A 12,486-nucleotide genomic window follows, 5' to 3' on the forward strand; every position below is an offset into this window, starting at 1 on the left:
ACATTTAATGAAGTAAACAAAGTGCTGCACCATTCAACTCCAGAGCTGAACTTAAAAAAAAGAAAAAAGCTTGGGGGGATGATACACAGCATGCAGCAGCATATGGCCAGTATGCTCTCCACAATGTAGAGGAAGTCATCTACTTTGGGTTTTTACAATAACATTACAAATTACAAATGTGGCACAGTGACTCCTATCAGAACAGTAGTCATTTGTAGCATAACCTAGGTCTGCAAAGGAAGATGCTTTATATGCACAATAAGGTCTACTGTGGATATTTTTTTCTTTGTATAGGGACATCCAAAACAAAGCACTTAAGATTCACAATAAGTTACTTCACATGTGGAATCAATAGAAATAAATATCCTGTATTTTTTTTGGTTACAAATGTACAATAAATACAAAAATATTCAGCTGCATCTCCATCATCCGGATGATTAACTGAATGCACAACTGAACTCTAAACAATCCACATCCTCTTTCATGTCGTACTCTATACAGTCAAAGGGGACACTTGCTCCATATCACTGCATTTTTTTTTCAATCTAAGGCTAAAAGTGAACAAAAAGCAGCCACAAGATTATTTTGAGAAGTCATTTAGAGACATTGCTCTACACTTAGGCAGCTATTGTTGTAGTGACTCCTACTGTCCCCCGCAATGAAGGTATAGTGACAAGCTGCACTTAGTAGCAGCCTAATCTAACATCAACTGTCCAAGCTGCTTTGATATAATTGAGGATCAATGGATAAACCCTTGTAATCTATAAATACATGTTTACCTGATGGGGCAGAAGCAGCCTGCTAATAGTCATGGTCACTACATGTTGTTCGGTTGGTGCCAAACACTTGCTGTACACCATACTGCACTAATCTGTGTCTGGCTACTTACTCTTTAGACAGACTGAGCCAGGTTGCACCTATAAGTTAATCAAGAGTTTAATGTGGAAATGTAATGTTGTGCACACGGATGCACAAATACCGAACTACAGCGGTTACAGGCTCAATGCTTTTTAACTGCAAATCGGGCCAGGAATAAAGTTAATACTTAGGATGATTCTCCAAATACACAAAAAAAAACTTTCTCCTGCAAGTTAGTAGTACCATGTTTTGTTAAGGGTAATGGACTTCTCAACATGCAGACAGTAGATGAAGGTTATCTATTGATACAAACATACAGACCCAGATCAAGCCAGTGTATTCATCCCATAATGAAAACAGTCGATATTGATGGTAACGATCAAAGACGATTCCACTAGAGATTAAAGCAAAAAACCAATGTACTAAAGAAATTTCAGGATGCCTTTCGACACTCAAAGTGCAAAAATAACCCGTGACCGAAAATATATTTAAAGCTTATCAGACGTGTCCCATCGCTACATGTGAGTCTGGAGAAGAAAAGCTAATTTTCATGACCAACAAAGAGCAGCTCTGTATTAGACAAAGTCACATGGAAACAATTTTGGATACCGCTTAAATAAGTGAATTAAATAATGGTGTATTTATCAAATTACACAAATCAGAAACGTTTCCATGAACGATAGTATATATCATTTGTGGATGCATGTTTACATTTGTCAGATTCATAGCAGAATGGTCATGATATCCACCTTTTAAGAGTTAACACATGCAGGCTGCAGACATCCAAATCACATCCCATCCCATCCCATTTCTTTTTTTTTTTTTTTTTTTTTACAGATCCCTGGAAACATCAGCCACTGTATTAATGAAGTTCTCAGTAAACCTTAAGAGTTCAAACTATGCTCTGTCTAAACACTAACTGTATTCAATAATATACAATTTAAGAATGTTGAGTCCTTCAGGCTGATCAACTATTTATTAGCTTTGGGGTTGGCAAACATACCTTTGAAATTACATTCGATCCCTTCCCATTGGCATGGACCCATCCCAAAACAGACAACAGCTACATTTAACTGCATCAGACACGCCCGTCCTAAAACTCCCTCAACCTGTTAAAATGATTTGATACAGATGAACAAATGCATTGGGCCCGTCAGCATGTCTACTCTTTAACTTTATTAATACAATGGCTTTAGTGAGAGCCATGAACTCTGGTGGGCCTTCACTTTATTCTTAAAATTTTATTTTCGTAATCACCACATATAACTTCCATGTCAAGACTGTCACAGATTAACTGCTACTGTGTTTATCACATTATGTTTGTGAAGACACATTTAAGAATGAAGAATAGGCTTGATGATCCCATGCAGTTTCTTCCCACCAGGAACCTTCCCCTGTGGCTCGAGGTCAAGATTGCCCAAAAACCAGTGGTTGACATTTCAGTGCTGCGTTGATGCATATCAACGTTGATTTTAAGAGCTCCTCAGGGATGCGTGGGCTCTTCCACAGCAGTTCTCAGCAAGCCCTCAGGATCTGAGAGGGCACAGTAGAGCGTATAGCCCAGCTCATCCACTTCCTGTGGCGTCAGCTCACAGAACAAGTTCACTATAGGGTAGAGCGCACACGGCAGCCTCCCGGCCTCTAGGTGTCCCACTAGCGCCCGTAGCAGCTGGAGGAAGCGGTCGGCCAGCGCTTCCTGGGTCCAGTCGCCTTCTTTCTCGCACAGCAGCAAGATGGCGTTGGTGAGCTGGCTGGCATTGAGCCGGTGGAGAGCGGGGTTAAGCTTGCACATGGCTTTGGCCACCTTTAGGCAGGTGCAGCGGCAGCCTCCGTCCTCCTGATCAAGGGCCCGTAGTCGTGCCGTTTCAGCCACGCGGAAGCTCTGCCGCCACAGGTTTTCGTGGCGCTCGGCAGCTAGTCGGTGCGGTTTGGCGATCAGCGAGGTTCCATCCTCCATCACAAGCAACGGTAGGAAGTCCACATACAGCTTCCGGTCCATCTCATACTGCACCTCCAGGGTCAGTGTTTCTGAGGGAACCACAGGACGGATGATGTAGTCCAGGACGCTTCCTATAGCCGGCCAGTTGATGGAGCCGGCCACCAGCTTGTCAAAGACCTCCAGGACCGATTTTGGGGAGAGGTAACCTCCGACCATGCAGCGGTCCCAGTAGCTGCTGTTCCGGGGGAAATACTCCAAGTTCTCCCTGCGGATGAGCCAGAAGCCAGGGACGTTCATGATGGTGTCCTCCCCGGGGACGGACGACCAAAGGTTCTTCTCTAAGATAAGTGGCACCATGAGCTGGGCGTGGTCAGCAGTCACCACCTAGAAGATGGAGTGTGTGGGGGGCAGATAACAGCTGTGTTTATCTGTATTTGCTACAACCTCGTCTGAAACTAGGTCCACATGCATGTTCTTACCTGCAGCTCGTCATACAGACTGCCACTCAGGTACATCTCTCTGAGCGGCATGTCAGGTAGTTTGGCGTGAAGGAAGACTCGGAGTTCAGCACAGATGTCCAGCGCTGCCCTGCGAGCCAGAGCCTGCTCCTCGGCGGGGATGTTGACGTTGTTTTGGTAGAAGTCCCACAGATGTTCCTGCAGGGACAGACGCATTCGAGCCCGCTGCAGGTCCGACTGAGTGGCACCACTGCCTCCCACAGCAGCTCGACCCACTGCCCTCCGCAGACAGTCTGAGGAGATTAAAGACGGTTTAAAAGTTAGAGTTATGAAACGCATTTTGGCAAAAAGCTTTGGGAATCTTGCCTCTTCCACCATTTAAGATAATGACTTTTAAAAGGGGAGGCACTAGATGTGTTGAAAGGGATGGGAAAGGCATGGGTCTGGTCTCAAAATATTAGAATCTAAAAAACAAATACACAAGGGGGTTCGACTAACTTGTATGAAACTAACTAACAAATGTAAAACTTTAAAATGTTTTGTTTTCAGGTTGTTGCCTCACTCTGGGGTTCAAGATAAGGTGACAGAAACCATACCTTAGATGCTCTAGATATGAGCAAACTTCACTAATTGATAATTGGTCCCAACAAGCACACAGGAGCATTAAGTGATGGTGTAGATGAAGTTGATCTTTTGACTTCCTGATGACTACGAGTATGTGAGCTAAGCTAACTAGCCATGAATGGCCCTTGCCCATGTCTTCAAAAATGCACGCATAATGAAAACATTTTTACTGTCCCCTTGCCTTGAACCCAAAAAATTAGGCAACAAGCTAAGAATAAAAAAACATTCTACTATTCCTTTAAACAGCTGGCTGATTAACTACAGCACTATAGAGTGCCAACACCCACTGTAAAGGAAGAGCAAGATTCCTCCAAATAGGGTGTCTGTAAATGGATAAAATAACAGCTGGCTGTAAGTCTTAACCACAAATTTAACTGGAAAATACTGTATGACATAGCATGAAAAAGACACTCGACGTGCTTTTAAAGGACGCTTTATTTTCCCTCACCTGGTTCAAAAGCATGGGAGGAAGTGGGCAGAGTCTGCAGTGACCTGCTCACTGTGGACTTCATGTCGTGGTTCAGTACCCGTGGGGACGAACCCATCCAGGCGGGCTCCTCCCAGCTTCTCTGTCCTCCCTGCTCCAGCTTGGTGGGGCTGGTAGGAGCACTTAGGGCACGGTCATACATCTGCACAACACAGAATCGTGTTCACATACGTACGGATGCTTGAATAATTAATAATCCTTTTTTTACCCTCCTTTCTCACATAGGAGCAAAGAGAGGTATGGAGAAAATGAAAAGTTGGGGATAAACAGCTTCTCACTCACTCTTTTGACAGCTAGTGTTGCAATCCCAAGCATGGCTGCTCCGCCCACACCCAGCACAAGCTTGGCATTGGAGAGCATGAAGTCAATGGCTGTGCCAATCCCATTGTCGTCTTTCTTTCCTTTACGGTCTCCATTCACCCCCGCCATCCTGCCACTGAAAACAGAGGAGATTAAGACTTAGAAGCTGGCAAGGGGACACAAATAAGGCTGTTTCCATTGCTCTGATGCTTAGCTAAGAGGCTAAAACAACAGGATTCTGGAGTATGACGATATTTCACACCGAGTACACATATTTTCAATCAGCAATGATCAAGAGGTACCATCTATTAAAGAAGTGAAATAAATGAGTTACAACACCAAACATGTGATTGCCCTATCCTACAACACTAAATAGCCCACCATGATCACTCTAAAAGAATCCCTGCATTCCGAATCGCATACTTTCTACTATTTAGTATGTAGAAAAAAGATTTAGGATATCAAGAAGATCATGGCGCAATGTAATGATGAAATAAACAAGTAAAAGTATGTCCCAATTGTAGCATACTGCATCCTAACTAGATTATTTTTATTGTCAGATGTAGTATGTAGAATAGAAAAAAGAAAGAGTATGCAATTCGGAACGCAGGGAATGTTTTAGATCAGACAGCATTTTCCTTTTTGTAAACCCACCTGGGAGATACACCTCCGGGTGACCTCTAACCCACCACCAGATGGCCCGTGACCCCCTTGCCCCTCCCCTACATAAGCCCACCCAATCGGCTGGTGAGGAAGAACTGGCCCCTCTTCAGCGCGTCCTCCTTAGCTTCAGGTATGGTCAGGGCTTGGCAGCGGCGAAACTCGCGGGCCACAGCGCGGCGATAGTAATTGCGGTCGGTGTACTGAAGGTGACGCCCTGCGCGGAGCAGCGCCCGGTAGAGCCCCAGCACGGCACTGCGTGACCAGCCGCCCATTAGGGACCACGCATGGAGAGGGGGAGGGACTCCCTGGGGAAGAGGAAAGAGATAAAAGGGGATGACGTTAAGTTGTGTCATTTTGTGAATGAGCAAGCTTTTCAGGTGACACTGCAAAATGATTATTCGAAAACACATCTTGGGAAAATGGTATTCTGGTCATGGTCAAGGAGGTGGAAGAATGAGTGAAAGTAGCGTTCTAGTCAGAGCGAATCGGTTGAGAGAGGACACGATTGTGTTGATTTAGGGATTCATTTATCAAAACTGTATATTGGATTGCACTTAGAATCAATAAAAGAGGCTGTCTGCTGCCAAGAAAAAGTTTCTGCCCTTCCGTTTGTTCTGATTTGTAAACATTAAGTATTTATGCAAGCCATGACCTATGCAACAAATGTTGGCTGGTCATTCTGTATCTGCTTTGAAGATGGTAGGAAATACATTTAACGCCATCACAAGCCAGAGAGTTGCTTCTTTGTTTATATTGTGTCTGTTGTGTGGAACACATAGTTCCCACTGAGACATATTATTGCTTCTCAGGTGCACTGTCAGCTCATACATAGAGTGAGCTAGCTTTAGCAACCACGCACCTTTGACCACTAAACATCATGGCTCACCGACACCACCATTTCCAACGCCTTTTACGTGACCAGTGCCTCTATCGAATTTTATACAATGCACCCTACCGAGGTTAATTGGTATTTGGAAAATGGCTGGCTCCACTGAAAGTCACACATCTCGTGTTAGCTTGAGACGCTAACTAGCTGTCAGGCTAGGAGAGCTCTGACCTTTCCTTCAGCCAGAATTATTCACAAAAAAAAGGCAGAGGACATATTGGGCAGAAAAATATAAAGCAACAAAGAAAATTAACACCAGCCTACCTACGTTTCAGAAATAAGAGCAAATAGTTTGGTCTTCAGACAGAGGCGGTGCTCTGCTCGAGCCGGGGGTCAGATTCGATAGTGACAACCGGAAACTAATAGTCTACTACGGGCATATTACATCCGGGTTATTGTTTTTTCCTCTCTCTCTCTCTCTCTCTCTCTCTCTCTCTCTCTCTCTCTCTCTCTCTCTCTCTCTCTCTCTCTCTCTCTCTCTCTCTCTCTCTCTTTCTGCTTATTGCTATAATGACATATCACATATTAGTTGCTTTTCACAGTTGTATCACACCCTCCATGTCCGGTGAAAAATGTGTAGGCTGTTTTTCTATTAATTTTTCTATTCCTGGTTAACTGAAAAAGGAGCTATTGGTTGATAATATTCTTCTTAAACTTAATAAACTATTTTAACTCACCTGGGATTTGCTGGGAAATACGTGGTCACTAAACATGAAATGGAAATTTTGTGGAAATAGGCACGTGTTTCTGTAGATTAGGACGAATAGTCTATCTATCTATCTATCTATCTATCTATCTATCTATCTATCTATCTATCTATCTATCTATCTATCTATCTATCTATCTATCTATCTATCTATCTATCTATCTATCTATCTATCTATCAATCCAGTCAAAATAAGCCCAACCATATTGAGGATATGAAAAGTTCTTCAACCACTGCTTCTTATACTATAGTCAATCAAATCTCCATCAAGCTTAAATATTAACTCAAAGTGTTGCCTACTCTGATGTATTTGAGTGGATCATATAGCACATCAACTTATTTGGTATCAAATGGCCACATACAAATCCTAGGCCAGACACTTAAAATTATGTAACATACCACAAATACTTGTGATTTTGCATGGTGGACTTTATTCGTTGTCTTGATTAATAGAAAAGAGGAACCGACTTCATCCAAAACTTACATTTCAGGTACAATGGAAGCCTTTCACTAAGGTTAAACAGCTGCTGCTAAACAATTTTCTTTAGTTCTCTGACCATTTTTATTTATTTTTTTGTGGTAAATTAACGTTCATGTTAAATAGTCAGTCGGTCTCTTCGTGTTTGTCCGTCTGCTAGGATTTGCTAGTGCGGACAAATCCAGAACATTAAATAAACATGCCGATACAGATTTTCCTTTAAGGTGCCTCAAAACATAATCATGATCTAACCCTATTAAACCAACTGACGTGCTGTTATGCATTAAGTAGTAACACCCAACGTTGCAGATCAATGCACAGTTCAGCCACACTGCTCATTGCTCAAGTGTGCTCGTGTGAAAAACTGACACTGGTCAATCAGGTCTGATGTTAAAGTGTCACTTAACATAAAGGTGAAGAACATTATTTTACTGTCATAAATTTCAAGCCTGTTTTTACTTCTGACCACACCAACATCCCTTATGAGTGTGCTCAAGAGTGTGCTTTATTGTAACTTGTATGTGTAATCAAACCCAGCAGTGATACATTCAGTAAATCACTGCAGCAAGTTGAAAAGTTAAACCAATGGAGATCAGAAAAAAACACGATTTTGAGGGGGTTGGCTTTTTAAATCAGAGCCGGCCCAAGCCTTCAGGGGCCCCTAAGCGAAATATGATTAGGGGGCCCCTCTCCAATGTTAGCGCTGCTGAAACTATAGATCTTTGTTAAATATCATTCACACACCCAGTGTTTTCCACTAGTGCCTCCACTGTGCAGCTGTGTGAAAATATTAGACAGCCGAGATTCAGACCCTCCTAGGAGGGTCCGGGGGTATGCCCCCCCCCGGGAGATTTTTTTTTAACCTTTTTAAAGTGAAATGCATGAATCTGGTGCACTTTGAGAGGAAAATTAAGAGGCTAAATCTGAGAAATTGTGTGTGAACAAATAATTTGGAGACACTGGGTCAGATGAATTAGAAACTATTGAAGAAGGACACATGGATTTTCCATAAAAATATTAATATAAAATAAAATATTATGGAGGGTCCTCTGGGTTGGGCTTGGAGCTCTTTTTCTTTTACGGGACATATTTCTCTGTAATATAATGAATGCATTTAAATGCAGTGAGAGGAACGAAGCAGAAGAACTCTGTTGTCCAGCTACTGTATCTTTTTTTCCACAGACGAGGCTGGAATAGGCTATAGACTATAGGCCTACACAGTGCATGGGCAACTGAGGGCAGCCCCATTTCCAATTGTTTTTAAATAAACTCAATACACACTGTGCATGGATGTGAACGTGACATGATCAGATAATTTCGGATTACCTCCCAGATGAACTGATTAAATGTTTAGGCTATTAATTATCTAGACCAAAACATTTTATTCCTTTTTTTGTATGATAACTCACATTTGCATAATATGATGTTAATACCAAACACACACACACAAAAAAATAAATAAATAAAAATTTTTTGAGGGGGCCCCCCTGGCGGTCGGGGGCCCTAAGCGACCGCTTAGTTCGCTTATGCCTCGGTCCGGCTCTGCTTTAAATTGTTAATATTCAGTGTAAAAGGAGCTTGTTGTCTTGAAATCTGATGTGGCTAGAGACGATGATACATTATGTTACCTATCTCACATTGGGCTATAGTTCAATATCTAAATTAAAATGCTACATTTAACAACACATTTTTGTGATATTTGTCCCTGTGCCCAAACACCACGATCATGGGGTCATAGGAACGGGTGCTGTTGACCTTGTCAGTTATCCATGCAGATGGCACCAAATGGCTTCTTCATTATGACTTCAATAAAAAAGAGCAATGTTACAAATTACTTTAACAAAAATATTTGATAAACAAAGGCAATGTGATAACAAAACAAACATTTATTTTTAACAACAATATAAACGATTTGCTTGCATAAACAATAATAAAAATAGTTATGGCCAAGGACTTCAATAAATATGTGTCTTTATGTTCTCCTTACATTGTCTGAACAACATATTAATACAATTCATGCCCCTTAACTTATTATTTTGCCAACACTGTTAACACATTTTGTAAGTCACGAAGAAATGAAGACACAGAAAATTCAAGTTGTAATGTTAGTGTATTCACACTTTGCAGTTACACTGATAATGTAGCTACAACAATGAAAAAGGAAACTTTGTCATGGTGGGAACATTTTAAGAACAACCATGATTTACCAACTGTAACTACATTTTTACTTTCTCTGCATGTTTTTTAATTTTTTATCTTTTCTCTAATGAGGCTTCCAGTTTGTGTTGCGTTGCTACAACATTTGATTTTAAGAAACATTTGAAGAGTAACAAACTTTGAAGGGTACAAGGGTCAGATAAGACCACAGAAGTTTTTTCTATCCACGAACACAGCAGAAAAAGTAGGGAAATCCAAAGCTGGATGAAAGTCCCGCAAACTCTGGTTTATTTAGGCATTTCATGATCAAAGTTCATATTGTACATCCCTCTTTGGCCCGTTATTACAAGTATATCACATCTAATGGTGTGAACACCTGTGGAGAAGGTACTTATGATCAGGGCATGTACTTCATTCCTTTCATCCTAGGAATGATATGTAAATCTCTGATGTCATCATGCTGAAGCAGCCAACACAAATAGCGCTCTGTACCCATGCCCCATCCACTGGTGAGGAGTGGTTTCACTTGCCGCATGTTCATGTACCATTTGTAGGATTGCTCTGGCACTGTGTGGTGCCTGAGGGCCTCCTGTACCATCTCAGTGGTGGAATGACGTTCACCAAGACCAACAGTCTCACCCAGCCCCAGGAGAAGGTCAGCAGCTTTGGCTTTGCAGCGCCCAGTGCCCTCCACATATGCCTGGTAGAAGGGAACTGCTAGATGGTCCATCTCAGTCAGCCAGACGGCACCACCATATTTCTCTATCAAGACCCGCTCTCCTTTGCGTGTTAACTTTCTGCCAAACTGGGGCTGGCCATCTTGTACCCACTCTAGGCAGTCAGCAGAGGGCATCATGGGAATGGCCTGGTCTAGAGGGACTCTTGGTAGTGGGGTGTTTCCATCTAGTTTACTTAGCATGGCTGTGACATGTGTTATGGTCCCGGCAGTGTTGAGGATCTTATCAGAGTGTTTCTTCAACATAGACTTGGTAAGATGAGCCAAGTATCCCTCTGCTATGGAAATGGCATTGTTCATGTCACCCAATAGTTCACACTCCACGTGGTAGAACTGGTTCAAGTGTGTGGCATCAGGGTCTTCCCCTCTAAAGCTGGACGATATGTAGTAGGTCCCTGGCAGGTTCTCCTGGAAGCGAAGGAAGTATTCAAGTACAAATTGCATTGAGTCAGCCAGGTAGATGTCTTGGCCCAGTAGGTTAACCAAAACTGGCTCTGAGTCAGACCCTAGGCCCATTGGCGAGGAGATTGTGTCTGTGGTGAGTGGGGTTAAAGCATAGGAGTACTGGCAGGAACTGTGGAAATATTCCACTGTGCTGTGGAAAAGAGTGTTTTGAATTTGGAACAGGTTTCGATACCACTGGCTTGTGATGGCATGTGCAGAGTGAGACTGAGGGTCATCCCATGAATGGGGAGGCCTGCACTGAGTAATCTTTGAGTGGATCTCTTTGAGGGTCTCAGGGTTAGCATCTGGGGCATCTATTGATGACACATATCCAGGATAGCTTTGGAAGCATTCTGGTTGCACCTCAGCGGGCTTAGTGCCATCTGGTGAAGGTAGAAGAGGGATCAGCTTGGCATGAGCATAGTCAATCTCAAAGCCCTCAAAGATCAGTGCAACACCTTGAGCTCTCATTCCCTCTTCAAGTAGTCTGGCAACTTTGTAAGTGGCTAAGATCAGTGCTTTGTAGTCTGATTCCTGGAGTTTAAAGATGTCACTGGGCAGTGGTTTGCGTGGCACCACAACAGTAAGTCCAGGAGTGTTTGGGTATGGTGTCAGAAATGCAACATGCTCACTGTCTTCCCACACTCTCCACTGCTGCTGCTCGCCACGTACAATACGACTGAACAGGTTATCATCGGAAGCATCTCCATTGAAGTCAAAGCAAGAAGGTGCATTTGGTGTTGGCAGTCCGTTTCTAATCTTGGCTTGAACCTGGGTCAGTGCCTCGTCATCCCAGCGTGGGCCACTTTTAGAGGTGCAGTAGCCAGGATCATACATGTGGAATTCCTCATCATTGGCAAGATGGGGTTGCCACTTTGGCTCTAGGCCATGAAGCGGGAGCACTTTGATTTGTGCTGGCTGATCAGGGCTTGGATTGAAAACTAAGGCGCAGCGATGCACTCCCAATTGCTCACATAGCAAGCTTGACACAGCTTTTGCTGCTTGAAGCAATGCCACAAAATCAGGTGTAGCAAGTTTGAAGATGCTGCTGGCCCCGCTGAGAGTTTTTCTTGTCAAAATGGTTGACCCAGGGATCCAGGGATTGGGATCCAGGTAGGCAACAAGCTCATCTTTTTCCCAAATCACATCAGAGAAAATCCTCAAAGGCCTCAGGACCTCTACTCTTGAAATGCCATTTACCATTGAAGCCACAAACATCACACCAGAATTTGCTTCAATAATGGCATCCCCTTTTGTGTCCACAGCAATGATACCTGCACAGATTCCGTTCAAATTTTCCGTCATCACTTCTCTACAAGCCTGCCTAATACCATAGCCTTTGAGATGGTAGAGGCTGGCTATTTTCTGTGCAACTGTGTGCCTTAGAAATACATCTCCATCACCAGAGCAGGTAATGGCTAACTTATCATCAGCATAAATTCCTGCCCCTACTACTGCTGTATCCCCAACTCGACCTTTCAACTTTCCCACAACACCACCTGTGGAGGATGCAGCAGCCAAACCATGCCAACGATCCAAGGCTACGGCTCCAACTGTCTGAGGGTGATTGTTCTTTGAAGTATTTCCAGCACTGAGCTTTGCAGTTAACTCTCTCTTACGTATATCAGTGTGAAAATATTCAGGCCCAACGGGATTTTCTTTCTTCTCTAACCCTTGCAGAAACTCCTCAGCCCCATCTCCCACAATGAGTGAATGTGAGCTATTCTCCATGACACACCTGGCTGCTTTT

General features: G+C 43.1%; 1 protein-coding gene across 1 annotated transcript; it reads right to left on the reverse strand.

Moving 5' to 3' along the window:
- Positions 1–3: 3 nt before the first annotated feature.
- On the reverse strand, positions 4–5,404 carry mief1 (mitochondrial elongation factor 1). Its single transcript, XM_080044768.1, has 5 exons — positions 5,321–5,404; positions 4,649–4,802; positions 4,328–4,508; positions 3,277–3,548; positions 4–3,181 (listed from the first exon to the last, which is right to left on the reverse strand). Exons 2-5 carry the CDS (start codon positions 4,793–4,795, stop codon positions 2,342–2,344), a joined length of 1,440 nt encoding a protein of 479 aa, XP_079900894.1. The 5' UTR covers positions 4,796–4,802; positions 5,321–5,404; the 3' UTR covers positions 4–2,341.
- Between the last annotated feature and the right edge of the window lie 7,082 nt (positions 5,405–12,486).

The sequence above is a fragment of the Ammodytes marinus genome (genome assembly GCF_949987685.1).
Source record: "Ammodytes marinus genome assembly, chromosome: 16".
NCBI lineage: Eukaryota > Metazoa > Chordata > Actinopteri > Uranoscopiformes > Ammodytidae > Ammodytes > Ammodytes marinus.